Consider the following 19,109-nt stretch of genomic DNA (forward strand, 5'->3'; position numbering starts at 1 on the left):
GTCCCAGGGCCTCCTGAACACCACTTGCATCTGTCAACAGCAATTAATACAAACACTACCTGGCCAGGGGTAAGAATGGACAATCAGTGGGATCTAGTGCTCCCGGTTATTTCACAATGACCAAAGACAAAATCCCTCTCCTACAAAGGGATATGAGGAGCCCTGAGAGGACTAAGGGAAGCTCAGCTGAACAATGGTGGTGTGCCAAGCCTGCGCACAGATGCTCTCTATAGCCTGTGCCTGCAATACTAGTCCCTCCAGTCTCTGTTAGTCTAATGCTCTGCGAGCCAAACCAACTGTCAACTCTTCCATGAAGTGCTCCCCTTGACCCAGCAATCCAGGTTGGACCCAGCTTCCTTGATATCCTGAGCTAAAGCTGCCTTCCCTCCCAAGCTCTGAATGAATCCCCATGAGGATGTGACCTATTCTGTGGGTCCTTCAGATACAGATCAGGTCTTCTTACTTCTCTGCATGCCAGTGCCTCCCAGACTGCTGAGATCTCTGGTTCAGAAACTATTTGAGATGATGAATCAGTCTCAGTAAGTCTTGAAATGATTGAGAGTTTAGAGGTAAGAGAAGAGGAAGAGCAAAAGGAAGAAAATCATTCCTCCAACTGCTCCACTCTTTGGGCAAAGCCTAACCCATCAGTTTCATTGAACCCTGTCCTCATCTACATTGAGGACTCGCACTCATTTCAAGACAAAACCACACTCCTTCCAAAGACAACCTCTCCCTAACTAGAGATACAGAAGCTTCTTCATTCTCGCAGGCCTCACAGTAATAACTTTGTCTGAAAACAACACAATGAACAGCCCTTGTTTTTACGCTCTGTTCTGTTCTAGAGACATGCCACAATTAATTTTTCCAATTTTCTGCTGATGGGCAGACATTTGAGCTTTCTGTTTTTGAATGCATCTACTGTGAACATTTTGTACATGTACTTTTAATATTTTGTCAATAAAAAGAGAATGTGTTATGCAAAAGGCAGCCCCCCATGAAAAACGTTCATTTTTACAAAGAATAAGTCACTAGAAATACAAGTATACAGATATTCAAATATTATACTTATTCAATTAGGCAAATATACAATTATCCACAGTAGCCCCCAAAACATATATACACACACACAAATATTTAGAATAACAAAAAATAAACAAAATAAAGTCAAATTAAGTTTAAAATATTTAATAGAGGGACTGGAGTGATAGCACAGCGCTAAGATGTTTGCTTTGCACACTTGTCAGCCTGGGATAGGCCCGGGTTTGATCCCTGGCATCCCATATGGTCTCCTGAGCCTGCCAGGAGCAATTTCTGAGAGCAGAGCCAGGAGTAACCTGAGTGCCACTGGGTTTGGCAATAAATAAATAAATAAATAAATAAATAAATAAATAAATAAATAAATAAATAAATAAATAAATAAGAGAAAAAGAAAAAATAACATAAAATATTTAATGGAAAACTCCTTTTTTGGTTTTCAGTCCTATTCGATTGCTACTCAAGCACTGCTTCTGGCTAGGCTGGGACAGACCCAGTGCTGCTGAACCTGCCCAGCTCTCTCTCTCCAGCCCCTCTATCACTTTTCTTTCTTTTTTTTTTTTTTTTTTTTTTTTTTTTTTTTTGGTTTTTGGGTCACACCTGGTAACGCTCAGGGGTTGCTCCTGGCAGGCATGAGGGACCATATGGGACCCCGGGATTCGAACCAATGACCTCCTGCATGAAAGGCAAACGCCTTACCTCCATGCTATCTATCACTTTTCAATACTTATTACATTTAGTACTAAACTGCACTTTCTTTCTGAGTGAAGACAAAGGGGGGAAGTTAGAAGGTGGGAATTCTACTTTCTGATTACTGGTCTAAAAATACTAATAACAGTTACATCTTCCGCATCATCCTTAATTCGGAGATGCCCGGGGTATTTCCAGCATGGTCTCAAAAGTTCTACGGGAAATTCAAGTTAAGTTGTGGGAACCTATGGAAAGTTCCACATACTCTTTTGCCACACAGTGAGTCACCTCTATTCGATGCACTTAAGGATGAGATTTGATTTCTCTTGAGATCTTTCTCTCCAAAGTTGGGGTGTCTATCTGTATGCTTAGCTTGACTGTAAGAACTCTTGAAGGAAAAAATCAATCTTTGGAACTTTATGCAAATGTCTGCATTTATATTTACCAAAGATCTGCAAAAGCATTTGAATTGTAAAAACTTTGATGAGCTACAAGATAATAAGCTCAAATGGAAAATATCTATCCTTCAAAAGAAACCAGTTTTGAGCTGTCAGAATCTTTTGTGTGTGTGTGTGCGTGTGTGTGTGTGTGTGTGTGTGTGTTTTGGGTTACACCCAGTGTGTGTGTGTGTGTGTGTGTGTGTGTGTGTGTGTGTGTGTGTGTGTGTGTGTGTGTGTGTGTGTGTGTGTGTGTGTGTGTTGGGTTACACCGGGCAGTGCTCAGGGGTTATTCCTGGCTCCAGGCTCAGAAATTGCTCCTGGCAGGCACGGGACCATATGGGACCCCAGGATTCGAACCGATGACCTCCTGCATGAAAGGCAAAAGCCTTACCTCCATGCTATTTCTCCGGGCCCCGAGCTGTCAGATTCTTAAGCACCAAATGACACTTACCTGAGAGGTAGCCACTCATGCTTTTGTCAAGACTATTAAACTTCTGCCGGTATTTTAATCTTGAAGGCTGGGGAACTGCCCACTCGGCGGGTCCAGTTTTGGGCGAGTTCCCTGAGAGGGAAGCAGTTGAGGAAGTTGAGCTATAACAAAATTCATTAAAAAGTTGCTTACAAGGTATAAAATAAAATATATTCAAAGTTTGTCAGGCAAAAAATTAAGTATCCTACTTCGTATGAAGAGTATAAATGCACTTACTGAAGAGAATTTAAGCAATCATTCTTATTGAGAACTGTCTAAATCAGACACAGAGAAATATTTTTGTTTGCTTTTATTTTTGTTTTGGGGCAATACCTGTTATGCTCACGGCTTACTCCTGGCACTGTGCTTGCTCTGTGATCACTTAGGGTGGGGCCCGGGGACTATCTGGGGTAACGGATATATAGCCCACATAAGAAGCAAATGCCCTTCTTGTACTAGACTCTCCAATGCCATGAAATACTTTTTTTTTTTTTTTTTTTGGTTTTTGGGCCACAGCCAGTGATGCTCAGGGATTACTCCTGACTATGCACTCAGAAATTGCTTCTGGTTTTGGGAACCATATGGGACACTGGGAGATGGAACCGCGGCCCGTCCTAGATTAGTGCACACAAGGCAAACGCCCTACCTCTTGTGCCACCGCTCAGGCCCCAAAATACATATTTTAAGAGGAAAAATATGTAGCTTTGGTCAAAATACTGACTGATCCATAATATAATTGAGTATTTTTATTTTTGTAAAATAAGTTGTTTGATTAGATATTTGATTAACACATGTTATGAGTGTGATAAGTAGTCACCTTAATTATGTATACATTTGGCATCATCAAGTCATCATCATCATCTTTGGATAAATTCAAGAGTTTTTTAAGCCATTTTTTAAATAGTCAGTAGCATAAAGTGAACTGGAAGTCTAAAGAATTCATACCTACTAGATCCTAAATCAATCAGCGACTGGGCTTTCTGTATACTAGCACCACCGAATCCTCCCATCAGACTGTAAGATGACCCGTGAGGCAATGCTAGAAAAAAAAATGAATTTTAAATTGGTTCAAACTAAAAATGTCGCCAAATGAATGTTTTTGTATCCATAGTTTCTTCTTATAAAATACTGACCCACGAGACATCAGATACGTACTTGAAGAAGAGTATGGAATGGATAAAGGCTGGGCGAGGCTGGCAGTCCCATTTGGTAATGAAGAAGTGCTAACAGAAGGCACCAGGGGAGCAGGCATCATCAAGGGAGGAAGGGTGGTCCCTGAAGTCATAGCAGACAAGGGCGTTGCGAGAGGCGCCACTGGAGGCAACGGCTGAGGAATGGACAGATTGGGCATGCTCCCCATTCCTGAAGATAAACACACACATTTCCATAGCAGGTAAATTGAGTACCAGACACAAGGCAAAAAACAAGTTCAGGACACAGTGAATGAACTCTGTTTCTAGGAATACTCCGGGCAAACCATCGAGTCTTAGAACATTCGTCAAGGCTCCTTTGAGCCAACAGTGACAGAGATCAACTACTGTTTTCTATTTATTTTGGTTTAGAAGCCACATCCCATGCTCAGGAATTATGCTCGCTAAGGAGTTACTCCTGGTGGGGCTCAGGGGCCATTGGGGGTGATGGGGATGGAACACAGTTCGGCTGTACAGAAGTTTGGCACCTTCCCACTGTATTATATCTCTGGCTCCTAGACTTACTATTTTTAATACCAATACTCTGGCCTGTGTGAACAAAGTGATTATTTTACTATGAGTTAAAAATTTCTCTTCTAGGGGGCTGGAGTGATAGCACAGCATTTGGGCATTTTGCCTTGCACATGGATGACCCAAGACGAACTCAGGTTTAATCCCCGACATCCCACATGGTCCTCTGAGCCTGCCAGGAGCAATTTCTGAGTGCAGAGCCAGGAGTAAGCCCCGAGTGGAGCCAGCATGTTCAAAAATAAATAAATAAAAGAAATTGTTACTTATATATAATCTCTTTTGCATTCTATACAAAAGTACAAAGAAAAGTCAGTTAGAATCATGGGCATCACATACTTTCTGGACTGACAGGGACCTGAAAGGGACATTGACTGGACCAAAGACCCAGGTCACAGGAATTTTTCTGAACTGTTTCTGGACTATGGGGACCTGTAGGCGTGAGAGCTATGACAGTAAGTTTAATAAGAAATGACCACTGGGCCCGGAGAGATAGCACAGCGGCGTTTGCCTTGCAAGCAGCTGATCCAGGAACAAAGGTGGTTGATTCGAATCCCGGCGTCCCATATGGTCCCATGTGCCTGCCAGGAGCTATTTCTGAGCAGACAGCCAGGAGTAACCCCTGAGCACCGCCAGGTGTGGCCCAAAAACCAAAAAAAAAAAAAAAAAAAAAAAAAAGAAATGACCACAAATTTACAACCTGAGGACTGTCATTTTACAACAAACTCCTGTCTAATCTCTACTATATTTGGATCATTAAAGTTTAACTGTCAAATGCAATTAATATACACTAAAACAAGGGCCAGATAGAACGCTTGCCTTGCACATGTCTAAACTCGTTTTGATTTCTGGCATCCCATATGGTCTCTGAGTCCTGCCATGATGATCCCCAAGTATAGAACCAGGGGTAAACCCTGAGCATTGCTGGGTATAATCGAAAAATTTATAAAGTTTTTAATTAAGTGAATATACCAAAACGAGCAGAAATCAACGGCGAGAACATAGGAGGTTGCTTCATGATAGGAGGGAGAACCACAGGCAGCTGCTGGCCTTGAAGCTTTAGTTTGATGAGTTTCATAGCGATGGAGAACTCCTGCTGGTCCATCTTTCCATCCTTGTTCAGGTCTGATAAAGCCCTACGAGAATCGTAAGGAGTGAGGCAATATGAAGGATCAACATCACTTTTGAACAAGAGAAAAGAAAAACAAGACATGATGCTCACATATAGATCCGCAAATATGTGTCTGTGTGTCTTTCTATATGATCTTGTATGTTTTAACAAAAGTTAAAAAATGTATGCCTTTGGGACCAGAGTGGTAGCAAAAGCAATAGGGCATTTATTTGCCTTGCATGCGCTAACCTACAAGGGATTGCGGTTAGATCCCCTGGAGTCCCATATGATCCCCCAAGCCAGGAGCGATTTCTGAACGCATAACCATGAGTAACCCGAGCATCACTGGGTGTAGCCCAAAAAAGCAAAAAAAAAAAAGTATGCCTTTAAAAATATTGACCAGGGCCGAAGAGATAGCACAGGAGAGGGCATTTGTCTTGCACGTGGATGACCCAGGACGAACCCAGGTTCGATCCCCAGTATCCCATATGCCCCCCACCCCTAGCCTGCCAGGAGCGATTTCTGAGCATAGAGTCTAGAGTAACCCCTGGGCGCTGACGGGTGTGATTTCAAAACCAAAAAATAAAAATACTGAACAAAGACAGGAGCATCTAATAAGAGAAAATAGAACCTAATAAAAAGGCCTCTTTGCAATAAATGCTACCAGTGTGGATAGAAAAAAAAAATGATAGAATGTGGATAGAAAGAGCATAATCATTTTTTATTAAATGTATAAATCTGCTCAGATATTCACTGAAGACCTGCAGTGCCAGGTACTTTGCCAGGTACGGGAATATTCCAAGTGGAAAGAAATGTGGTGAAGGAGTTAATTATTGTAATAAATATAAAAAAACAAAACCCTGAGCTAGGAAGAGAGCTTATAGGGAAGAGTACATGTCTTGTATGTTCAGGTCCCATGTTCAACCCCTGGCACCACCATAAGGTTCTTTAAGGACTGCTAGGCAGAACCCCCCTACCCCCTGCAAGGCCTAGTCCAAGTAGTACTCGTGGGCCATTCTAACTGAATAAAGTGCTGCTAGACTGGTCGCCAGGCCCTTGGATCATTGCTTGAGACTTCTCTTAAATAGAAAAACAACAACAACACAAAAAACCAATTAAAAACAAAAACAAAAACCTCTACAGATTATAAAGAATAATTTCTCCTTTAAGGTAGAAGCAAATGTTTTGTTTAAAGCCAATGAAATAAATAAAACTGTAAAACAGCAGAAAAGAGCTTTTGACCTTGACATCTAATAAAGAAATATATTATAGTAGGGCTTAGGAGGCAGCTCAAAGGGCGAGAGGGCATCCTCTGCACACAGAATGTCCAGTTTGATCCACAACAACTGATGATCCTCAGAGCAGCACTCGAAGTGACCATTGGTGTACCACAGGGTATAACCCCTCCCATAAAGAGCAAAGAAAGATAATTCTGTGGGAAGACATATATGTCTTATGTCCTTGAAATTCTAAAATATATGTATTTGTACTATAGAACAAAATCTCAATTATTTTCAATTAAGTAAATTTTTATTTTAAAAATTTAAATTTTTTTTCTTAAAAATTAAAAAATATATCAGGGTAGGCTAACCGTTCGCTATATTAAGACCATGCATGTGTCCCCAGGCCTAGTTCTTTACCCACCTAAGTCTGGTTTTAGTAATGCTGGTGATAAATAGTCTGGAAGGCCCGAATATGAGTTTCTAGTTCAACTCTTCTAGAATAGAAGAGCTATTGGGCAACTGTAGTGGGGAGGGAATCATTGCTAATTTGAGTTTACCAGTTGCCAATAAATGTAAAATTGCAAAAAAAATAAAAATAAATAATAGGGGCCGGGTAGGTGGCGCTGGAGGTAAGGTGTCTGCCTTGCAAGCGCTAGCCAAGGATCAGGACCGCGGTTCAATCCCCCGGCGTCCCATATGGTCCCCCCAAGCCAGGGGCGATTTCTGAGCACATAGCCAGGAGTAACCCCTGAGCGTCAAACGGGTGTGGCCCAAAAAAATAATAATAATAATAAAAAATATGAAGGTAAGGCCTTTGCTTTCATGCAGAAGAACAGTGGTTTGAATCCTGGCATCCCATTTGGTCCCCTGAGCCTGTCAGGAGTGATTTCTGAGCATTGAACCAGGATGTGAGCGCTGGGTATGACCCCGAGCCTGCTAGGAGCCAGGAGCGACTTCTGAGTGCAGAGCCAGGAATAACCCCTGAGCACTGCCGGGTGTGACCCAAAAACAAAATAATAACAATAATAATAATAAATAAGAGGCCAGAGAGATAGCATGGAGGTAGGGCATTTGCCTTGCATGCAGAAGGACCGTAGTTTGAAACCCCATATCCCATATGGTCCCCCGAGCCTACCAGGAGTGTTTTCTAAATGTAGAGCCAAGAGTAACCCTTGAACGCTGCCAGGTGTGACCCAAATATCAAAAAAAAATTTAAAAACTTAAAAAATAAAAAAATAAAAATTGAATATTCAATAACAAATACAAGCTATATTAACATAGCATTAGATAACAAAATCAGACTATCAGAAATATAAGTTTAACTAGGAAAGAATACACTTTACCATATATCGGCTAAAATGGGAGCTGGTAGGCCTGACTGTAGGAAAAAGGAACGAGCTTGATCACCTGAAGGTAAAATAAAACAATAATTGAGCAGCATATCAGTAAATGAAATTATTTTAGTGACAGTAGACAATAGTAATAGCAATGTTACTAGTTCAATATAATTTTCAACACAATAAAGAATAAATTAAACACATTACCTATAAAAACAATCCCTGAACTAAATTTCTACCCATTAATCCAAGATGAAAGATCTGAATTAGTCATGTTTTTTTTCCTATGATAACTAGGGTCTTATTTGACAATACTTCTAGTTACTAAAATTTATAGTTGATAACACTATTCCCTACAAGAGTTCTGAGTAAAACACTGCATCACAGATATTGGTGGATGATACTGCTTATGTCCAAGCTGTAAATACCAAAAATTTAAGACATTAGCCGCTCTCTACCGAGGTCTATTCTCAGAGCTGGGTTTGCAACGAGCAATCGTGAGGGAAGAGGGGCTATCTCTCTGGGCCAAAGAACTTACTTGCTACAGCTGGCTGAAATATCCTGTTCCCACAAGCTCAGTATGCCTCTCCTATCACAGAGCCACTGTACATAGCATCCCCTGGGGTTCATCTTATCACCATAGGGGACTAGGGGACAAAGAAGTCAATGAACAGGATGCTAGGGCTGCCTGGGTAACACAATCCTTCACACTTGAATTAAGAAGCTCAGCTCTGTGCTGCCAACCAGGAAATAGCAATGGACCAAGCAATCAGCTGAGTGATCAATAACAATCTATTCAGGGAAGGTATTCTTATAAAACAACAAACAACATCAATAGTCACAAATAATTATAATGGTTAAAGGAGATGGATAGATCTTAACATCCGGGTAAGTAATTTCAAAACAGAGACCAACACTAACCATCCCTATGACCACAGGCAAGTTATACATCTTTGCGTCTTTCTACCATCTGTAAACACAGACAACAGTCACTACCTCAAGGGGTGTTGAGAAAAATGGAATGAGAGAAAGCATCTAATGCAGCATTCTGACTACAGTACTTGGTAAATATTAGACTATCATAGTTCTTAATTACACTATAATTACTATAAATAACAAAGGTTCATTGGCACATGAAAAACCTTATGAAATAAACTGAAAACTTTCTTTGGCAGGCAGAGGCTCCCAAGGACTCAGGGACTAATCCCAATGATGTCTGGCCAAGCAGACTGGCAGTTCAGTGCTAAAGGATGAAACACTATTCAATTCTTGTGGGACCCACCAAACTCACATCTAGCGATGCTTCAGATCTCCAGAGCTATACCAGGCAATGGTGGAAGGCATGGAGAGTATGATATGTGGTGCTGGAGATGGAAGACAGGGCAGGGCTTGTATAAGGTGTGCCGACCCTGTTAGGTAGCAAGAGTCAACTTCTGTATATCCTCAGTGCATTCGGGAACTGAAGACATTGCCTCCTAGCTAATGACCAAGAAAGAATGGGTCCTAGGCTGATGGCCAGAGACATTTTATTCCATTCCAGCAATGTTTATATAAAACAAGAAGAACGAGGATACATGCAGGATAATAGGACATAGAAGAAGTAAAAGTCTGGGTCAAGTGAGGTGCCAGGGAGAAGATAAGCAAGAACATTGGGGCTTAGGAATGCCTCAGGAGAAAGTGTTGACAGGTAATCTCTCCTTAAATCAGAGGCTTTTTGAGGGAAGAGGGATAGTCCAGAATCAAGCCCTATAGTAACCACTGATTGGGGACGTGACGCCCCTCTTTGTGCTGTCCTTCCCCATCTCTGAAGCTTTTTGCCTCAACATCCAGAGAAGCTGTTCTATGGGGTTCCCCCAGAACTTTAAGCTATAAGGTTCCATCTGCCAGGCAGTTCGGGAACAGCGTCAAAGAGGAGATTCAACACAGGTACTCTCCCCCTAAATTCTGAGCTTTTGTAGAAACAAAATGTTTAACTGAGGTAATATGGTTGACAATACTGTTATTATTTTTCCAGGTGTACAGTGCTGGGACACCAAGAACCTGAAACCACAACAACAACCCTTGTGTCACTTCTGATCCACCCCATCTCTCCTACGAGGTCATCTCAGTTCAGCTCTGTTGTCAAAGTCTCAGGGTGTTGAACGGAAACTCCTGACTATCATGTAACATCAGGAAAAGATCTTTTGCATGCCAGATCCAAAATGCCAAACTAAGGTAAAATAAAGCATTTAAAACATTTTTAGAACTGTTTGATGTCAATTTTCGGACAATACCAATTTGATGGCAGTCAAATTCAAACTTTCTCATAAGAATAGGAATCTTAGGGGCCAGAGAGATAACATGGAGGTAAGGTGTTTGCCTTTCATGCAGAAGGACAGTGGTTTGAGACATTCCATATGGTCCCCCGTAACTGCCAGGGGCGATTTCTGAGCATAGAACCAGGAGTAACCCCTGAGCGCTGCCGGGTGTGACCCAAAAACCAAAAAAAAAAAAAAAAAATAACAGGAGTCTAATCACAAACAAAGGAGACAAACACAAACCTGTTATGTAACCTCCTGAGGGTTTGAGGTTATCAAACTGCTTGTCATGCTTGGTGCGTTCTTCAGAGGTAATAGCCCACATGTTTGGCCCTCCTAAAACGTAAGTGAAAGATAATAAAATTACAGACCATATACACAAAAATATGCAAAATACAATTCCAAAATGTAAATATGAATTGCAAGTGCTGTTTAACGACAGTGACATGAAGAGCAAGCTTGGACATGATCCTTATACAGCGCTAAAAACGGTGAGGTTTTTCATTAATTTTTCCCAATTAACACTGACTGAGCAATTATCATCACCACTCGCTGGAAATAAAAAGATGAAGGACCAGAGATGGCCCAAAGAACTCATGTCTTACATGAAGGAAGCCTGGTTTAAATCCACTGAATGATCTCCTGAACACAGGAGGGAGCAACACCTGAATACTAGGTGTGGCCCAAACCAACCAAACAAACAAAAAACTGCAGGTGTGATTCTTGGTACCACGAGTCCCCAAAACACTGCTAGGAAGACCCCCCCACACACACACACACACACCAAGCTAGAACTAACTCCTGAACACTGCTGGGTGTAGTCCAAAAACAAAAAACAAAAGAATGGAAAAGTATTCCATTCGTCAAGGAATTCTTCCTGTACAACAGTGATTTTTCAACCACCACCACCCACAGACCAAGGCTCGGCCAGAGAAATTTCCACCAGAGAAAAAGCTACTGCCAGGGGGCCGGAGAGATGGCATGGAGGTGGGGCATTTGCCTTTCATGCAGAAGTTCATTGGTTTGAATCCCGGCATCCCATATGGTCCCCCGTGCTTGCTAGAAGCAATTTCTGAGCATGAAGCCAGGAGTAACCCATATTTAAAAAAAAGAAAAAAGAAAAAAAAAAAAAAAAGCTACTGCCACTCAACACGTGGTACAGCTGGGTCAGGAAGCAGCTACCTTTTCCAGGACCAGCAGGATCTTCCTGTCTGGGAAGGTCTGTGGACTGGCAGTTAGAAACCACCATTCTTGATCAACCAGGGAATTAAAATCCCTAGAACATGTCAGACACGCCAGAGGAGAAGATCACATACTTGGAGGCCATCACATACAAGATCAGAGAACCAATCTGATAGCAAAGGGAGCCACAATTGGGAAAAGGTTGAGAAATAGTCTTCCAGAAAAAGAATGTGAGCCATTCTGGAATTCACCTCCGAAGAATCCTCAGCAGATACTAGCAGATACTCTCGCTGTGCTAAGTTTGAGGCATCATGGAAATACAAGAAAGGCAAGACCAGGGCGTAGCCTTGCAAAGTGGCCTGGTTTATGCCATGTGAGACAGCAGAACAAAGCAGCACTTGACTCGAAAAGGGCAGAGCTGGGCCAGAGTGACAGCATAGCGCTAGTGTGTTTGCCTCGTGCTGCCGACCCAGGACGGAGCCAGGTTTGATCTCTGGCATCCCGTATGGTCCCCCAACCCGGCCAGGAGCAATTTCTGAGTGCAGAGACAGAAGTAACCCCTGAGCACTGCAGAACATGAGAAGTCAAAAGCAGGAACAAGGGGCTGGAGAGATAGCATGGAGGTAGGGAGTTTCCCTTGCATGCAAAAGGACGGTGGTTCGAATCCCGGCATCCCATATGATCCCCCGAGCCTGCCAGGAGTGATTTCTGAGCGTAGAGCCAGGAGTGACCCCTGAGCACTGCTGGGTTTGACCCTCCCCCACCCCCAGAATAAAAGACAGGAACAAAATGCTGTGGGTACAATAAACAGACTAAAGGCTCGAGAGCCAATCAAGGCGGTGGTTAGAAAAAAGGCACAATCAACTGCAAAGGGCCTTAAGTACCATCCTCAGTCTTACTCTGGAAATTATAGAAAGATATCTAATGTTTAAGCAAAATAATTAACCTTGGTCTGGAGTGATAATGTAACAGTAAGATGTAGCAGGCCTTGCACAAAGCTGACCTGGGTTCAATGCCTGGCACCACATACAATCCCCTAAGCACCAGGAGTAATCCCTGACCACAGAGCCAGAAACAACCCTGAGCATTGCCAGGTGTGGCCGCCCCCACAAAAAAAAATAATAATAACCGAATAATAATTTGCAGGGGATGTAGAGAGATAAAAGAGATGGAATGAAGATTCATGCCTTATATACAGCTAACCCTGGTTCAATCCACAGCACCGCCTGGTCCGAGGACTGCACACCTGTACCTGTTGGGGCTGGGACTCTTAGCTGTGGTGCCCAGGCATATTCTGGCCTCAGAGCTCTGTAAGGGTCACTGAGGTGCTCACAGACATTCTATGGGAGGGGGAGGGGGGTCACATTGCTGGCCTCCAGCTGCAGAGTTTGCTGGGCTGACACCCGTTATCTGCAGTGCTCACACGCACTCGGTTGTGCCGCAGCTGTCAGTCATTGGCCGCACCTCGACAGCAGACAGCAGGGTTGGCAGGAACAAACAGCAGAGCGTCCAAGACTGGGCTGGGGATACTCACAGCCCGCAGATGCCTGGAAGGTTGCCCTGGTGGCCACTGAGCATCCTCCTGGCCCCCTGTATCCGATACTGCCCATCAGAGCCCTTTGCAGAGGGCTGCAGCTCCACCTGGAGGTGCCCTTGGAGCTATTTGACTCAGGAGGCCTGGGAGGCTCTGGCGTCACAGTTCCACATTTGGGGCGGGTCAACTAATCAGGTGAGCAGCACCCCAAAAGCTTTCCTGCCAAGAGGAAATGGTGTAGTCACGAACACAAGACGGCTGGTCCCACAGCCAGGTGGCTGTACAGGAAAAGGACACCACGGGGGGAAAAAAGTTCCCTATGCAGGAAAATTTGTTTTTTCACTCCCCTGAAGAGAAACTATGAGATTGGACAAGGTTCCCCACAGCCCTTGGCTTTGTTCTTTAAAGGTTTGGAGGGGCTGTAACAAAGGGTGTCCATGGGCTACTGTGACTGCTCATCACCCAAAGGAAACCACGGGACATGGATTCCAGAACTGAATTGTCTGGATCACTGAATTTGGGTTCTTATGATAAGGGTCCACTCAGACTAGTCAGACTATTAAATCAGACTGACTCCATTTCTTTTGTTTCATTTTAGGGCCACACCCGGCAATGCTCAGGGATTACTCCTGCCTCTGCACACAGGAATCATCCTCCAGTGGGCTCAGGGGGGCCGTATGTGATGCCAAGGGATGGAACTTGGGTCGTTCATGTGCAAGGGAAGCATGCTATTCACTGAGCTAACTCGACCTCTCCATTTCCAATACAGAGGATAGCACTGTATGCAAGACTGTGTGTGTGTGTGTGTGTGTGTGTGTGTGTGTGTGTGTGTGCGTGTGTGGGTGTGTCCATGTGTGCATGCATGCATATTTTTGATAAGATCTCACATAATGAGGCTGCGGCAGCTGTGACTCTTGTCAGATTAACTACTTCTCCCTTTGAGGCCCTCTCAGACTACTGGTAGTGCTTCCAGCTGTTGATGTTTTATCAGGTTACAAATGAGCCCCAATGTCTACACTGATGGGCCTCTGAAATCAGCGTGTAGGGTTTGCAGCTTCCTGAACCATTTGTACACAGACACTGACACATCATTTATCATGGAAGTTGCTCAATAATTTGCTAACAGCTAACTCCCCATCCATTACCTCCTCCGGATTCACAGTTAAAACAAGACAGTGACGATCCCCACAAAGAGGTGACAGTCAACGTCATAGCTATTGCTTCCCAATGACATGGGCTGACAGTGTGGGCAGGTGAGAGGGGCTCACAGCTCTGAGGGTGGGTGGAGGGGTTCGGTGGTAGTGGACTCAGTTCCACTCTGACCACTGATGAACTAGACACATCTCTCCTTGAAGCAGCTGTGCAAGGCAAATGGCGCACCTCCATGGGACAACCTTATGATCTGGAGGAGCCACAGCTAATCCTGGTCAGAGCTAACAAAAAAAAAACCTTCATGTCCAGCTACTTGAACTTGGACCCTTCTGGAATACTGCAAACAGCTATGTGAAGGCTGAGGGAATGTCAGGCTTTGTGGAGCTGGAGCAAGTTGAGAAGGAAACAGCCTGGAACCCAGGACTACTCGGTAACTAAGAAGGGCAGTGGGAGAGGCTGTCCTGCCCTGGAGCATCCTGAGAAAAGTGCTGGCAGGAAGTGAACAGGCCTGAGTCTATCTGTGTTCTGTGCCCTACAGAGCCTCAGGCTTCAGCTGGATCCTCACCCGCACTGTCGTCAGCAGACCTAGGGCACAGGCTGTGGTAGCACCAGAGATTCCAGTTCTCTCTGCATCCACCCTGCAGCTAGAGCCAAACTCTCCAGTGTCTGTGCTAGGTCTTGGGAAGGGCCTCCCTGCTCTCCTCAGCTACTGGAATGAGTTCTGAGATCCAATGAGGCTTCCTCCCTTCCATCATGAGTCTTGCCTGTGTCCTTGGGTGAGTCATCATGGCCTAAGAAAAGGCTGCAGGGAAATGCACAGGACTGAGTGTCTGTCTGACCCCAGTGCCTCTTCCACCAAGTGGCAGCTGAAGTGGGGGCTGGGGGCCTCTTTCTAGTCTCCTGCGGTCATCCTCCTGCTAAGTACCAGGAAACAGCTTGAAAGTATCAGTTCCCCCTTCTGTAAGCCCAGTTAGTTCAGACTTACATGGCAGTCTGAGCCCTCACTTGTCTTCCAGCAGTTCATTAAACTTCCAACTGATTTTGCCACAAAACTCCTGCTTCCATCCAGAGTTAGGGGATCCATGTACCCACCTGCACTGCACGCACATGGGTACCATTCCCTTCCACCCTCAGAATCCAGCTGGTCCTGCCCCACCCCTGCTCCAGAGTTCTGCCAATTCAGACATTGTAGAGTTTGCTGCTTCCTGAACCATTTGCAGTGGATTTCCCCTGTGCCTCTGTGGAAACCTCTTTAACTTGCTTCCTAATTTCTAGAAACTTTTCTAGTTTTTCTCCTTCTTATAGCTACCTCAGCATGTTATTTTTAAGTTTTTTTTTTTTTTGATCATTTAAGCAGCATTGGGAAGGGAAGGGAAGAAAATGTGAATTTAAATCACTATTTGAAACCAAACTTGACTAATAATACATATATTAATTAATGAAGCAAAATTCCAGAGAATAAGAAGGGGCCTAGAAATAATACTATAGGAAGCTACTGGGGAACTAGAGATATTAAACTGCAAAGATCAAAGATTCAAGACTAAAAATTAAAGACAGTGGAGCCAGGGACAGCACAGCCAGTCAGGCACTTGGCTTTGCACACAACCAAACCTAGTTAGAACGCCACAAGTAGGGATATGAATCAAATGGCAGAGCACATGACTTATATAAATAAGCATGACAAGCTCGAAGTCTAGGGTTTGATCCCCACACTGCTGGGTCTCAAGCATGAGCACTATTGGTGCTGCCTGCATAATAAGTCAGGCAAATTATGACAGAAACGAGGAACCAGATCATTTCAAACAAAGGCTATTTCCAGAGGAGCCATCTGCTCTGGAAAGTCTTTAGTTATCAGAAGGATTAAAGCAGAGAATGGGCTCTCTCAAACCATGAGAAACAATAATCTCAGGATCTTTTTCCATTTGTTCTGAAAATGAGGCCCAGTCCCTACTTCCCGCCACCTCAGGTCACACTTCCCGCTTCCTGTAATAAAGAACAGCAGCAGGGAGGAAATGAATGGAGAGGGAAGGAACGGAGCGGCCTGTTCTTGTTCAGGTCTGGAGTTCGGGGGCAGCTCCCTTCCCCTCACTCACTCCGGGCCCAGGAGTCTTCCTTTCCGAGAATGGTGTTTGTACAGATGCTTTTTAGTTTAGTTTTGTTCTTTTGGCTTTTGGGCCCCACCCAGAAGTGTTTGGGGTTTACTCCTGGCTCTGTGCTCAAGAATCACTCCAGGCAGGTACAGGGGACTATATAGGGTGCTGAGGATTGAGTCCGGGCTGGCAGTGGGCAATGCAAGTAACCTCCCTACCACTCAAGCCCCCAGATGCTTCTAAGTCTGTTGCACATAGTACTTGGCAGGGCAACCCTAAGGGTTTCTAGGACCTGGCTGTATATTACCCAGGGAATTGGGCACAGGCTATTTCAACAGGCCAGTTAAAAGCAGAATCTCTGGGGGACATAGTATAGGCTTCACTGCTCTGGAAGGATTTCCGGGTCACCTGGCTGTGTAGCAAAGGTGGTACCACTGTGCCCTACAAACTGGGACAACATTGTGTCCTTCCAGCCCACTGCCCTGGCATTGCTCCCCTGGCATCTAGCTCTGGACAGTAAGCAGACAGTGCCCCAAAGACAGTACGCAGTGCCAGCTAGTCTTAAACTCCTGCTTTCGCCCAAGGATGACACATCCCTCAAATAAGTAGGCCCTGGCAAAGACAGATCTTGTCTAGTCACTCTTGTCTTCACAAGGAACACTCACTTGACAAGACCCTAAAATCCCCCTTCTCTAGCCTTTAGTTTCCAAGCCTAGCAATAATAACAAAGTATAATACTTATTAAAAACAACTTGGGGCCGGAGAGATAGCATGGAGATAGGGAGTTTGCCTTGCATGCAGAAGGTTCGAATCCCGGCATCCCATATGGTCCCCCGAGCCTGCCAGGAGCAATTTCTGAGCATAGAGCCAAGAATAACTCCTGAGTGCTGCCGGGTGTGACCCAAAAACCAAAATAATAATAATAATAATAAAGATACAACTTAAGAAGCATTAATTGATGACAGAAACCAAGCTAAGTATATTGCTATCTTTTTTTCTCCCAAGAAACAGTTTATAGCTTTAGAAATGAGGATTGTAACAATACTGGATGGAGTAGGACAAGGGGAAACAAAAAAGAAAAACAAGCACACCAAGTGAGGTCATTGATCACATTTAATTTTCCAACAAGCCCATGTATTAGGCTTTAAATATATGGCAGAAAACAAAGCCAAAGTCCGGGGCGGTCAAATAACCTGCCTGATGCCAAACTGCTAATATAATTTGCAGCTAGAAATTGCCCTATGAAAACAAAGTTATCCATTTAAAAAAAAATGACCATTCATGGGGGCTCCAGGAAAGCCCAATGGTATGACACTTTTCTCCTGACTAAGTTGACGAGTTCTATTCCTTCCACCACCTCACAGGCCTAGCGCATTCCTAATGGTGCTGCCATTTCTGATGCCAGGTACCACAACAAAATGTGTGATTTGGTCTAGAATGATAGTCTAAGCGGGTTGAGCCCTGGTCTTATATGTTAACAACCCAGGTTCAATTCTTAGCACCACATATTATCCCCGTAGGAACCAGGAGTAATCCCTGAACTTAGCACCATGAGTAAGCCCTGAGCACAGCAGGGTGTGACTCAAAACAAACAAAAATGCGTGGTGTTTGGCACACGGGTTCGAGGCAAGCAGCTCTCTATAAAGCGTGTAATTCCACATGAGCACATCAACAAGCATGTGGACACCGAAACCAGGCATGCGAGTCCAGGCCAACAGCTGTCCAGGTAAACATGTGCAGCTTCTAGTCACAGCAAATAGAGAGAGAAGTGGGGCAGGGAAAAATAGAGAATCTATGTAACCCAATGCAAATGTAAGTCTCTAAAACACAGCTAAAATACACACAGGACTTGAGTTTTCAACTATGGGAACTTGTCCTTGATAATACAGAAGAGCCCAGAAAGAGGGTCACAAGTAATAAACTACAGGCTGGAGAGACAGCACAGCGGTAGGGTGTTTACCTTGCAAGCGGCAACCCTGAACGGACCTGGGTTCAAATACCGGCAAACCATATGGTCCCAAGCCTACCAGGAGCAATTTCTGAGCGCAGAGCCAAGAGTAACCCCTGAGCACCACCAAGTGTTGCTTAAAAACCAGAAACAAAAAAACCAACAACAAGAAGTAGTGAAATGCATGCACAGATCTTTGTCAGTTCTGTAAAAGAGACTCATCCAAGTACTTTACCCGGAGAGATAGCACAGCGTGTTTGCCTTGCAAGCAGCCGATCCAGGACCAAAGGTGGTTGGTTCGAATCCCGGTATCCCATATGGTCCCCCGTGCCTGCCAGGAACTATTTCTGAGCAGACAGCCAGGAGTAACCCCTGAGCATCGCCAGGTGTGGCCCAAAAACCAAAAAAAAAAAAAAAAGAAGAGAGAGACTCATCCAAGTAATGCCAAAAACCTGCCCAGGGCCCCAGCCAGAGAGAGCTCAGCCATCATTTGCAGGAGTGAAGCCTTTAGGGGATTTTTGTCTGCCTACTCTGAGCTACATTTCAGACCCTTTTAAAATCCTTCACACCTCCCAGAGTGTCCCACACCCCTGGGAGCTCAGAGCTTTTCTTTTCTTCCTGGCTCAGCACTCAAGGACCATATGAAGTGGACTCGAGGGACCATGTGGGATGCCAGGGATCAAGCCTAAGTCAGCCACATGCAAGGAAAGTGTCTTATCCACTCTACTAAATCTCCAGTCTCCCGTTTTATTTCATTTTATTTGGCTTTAGGGACACATCCGGCATCGTCAAGGGCTTACTCCTGGCTCTGTGCTCAGGGGCCTCCTGGTAGGTTCAGGAATGAATAGATGAGAGAAACTGTGGGGGAAACATAACCGCTCTC

The 19,109-nt window shown here is 44.2% G+C and overlaps 1 protein-coding gene and 1 non-coding gene across 2 annotated transcripts in view; one reads left to right on the forward strand and one right to left on the reverse strand.

The window, feature by feature from the left end:
• ITSN2 (intersectin 2) overlaps window positions 1-19,109 on the reverse strand; it is a 103,921-nt gene that overhangs the window by 82,219 nt on the left and 2,593 nt on the right. Inside the window, exons 2-7 of the mRNA XM_049784465.1 lie at window positions 10,564-10,656; window positions 8,030-8,093; window positions 5,325-5,488; window positions 3,790-3,996; window positions 3,580-3,673; window positions 2,617-2,756 (exon numbers count right to left, since the gene is read on the reverse strand). Of these exons, the coding sequence (XP_049640422.1) occupies window positions 2,617-2,756; window positions 3,580-3,673; window positions 3,790-3,996; window positions 5,325-5,488; window positions 8,030-8,093; window positions 10,564-10,656 (762 nt within the window). The remainder of the gene's footprint in view (window positions 1-2,616; window positions 2,757-3,579; window positions 3,674-3,789; window positions 3,997-5,324; window positions 5,489-8,029; window positions 8,094-10,563; window positions 10,657-19,109) is intronic.
• LOC126025364 (small nucleolar RNA SNORA72) lies at window positions 7,005-7,140 on the forward strand. The gene has a single exon (XR_007501374.1). It is a non-coding gene; the product is annotated as a small nucleolar RNA SNORA72 (small nucleolar RNA).

This window comes from Suncus etruscus, chromosome 12 (genome assembly GCF_024139225.1).
Source record: "Suncus etruscus isolate mSunEtr1 chromosome 12, mSunEtr1.pri.cur, whole genome shotgun sequence".
Lineage (NCBI taxonomy): Eukaryota > Metazoa > Chordata > Mammalia > Eulipotyphla > Soricidae > Suncus > Suncus etruscus.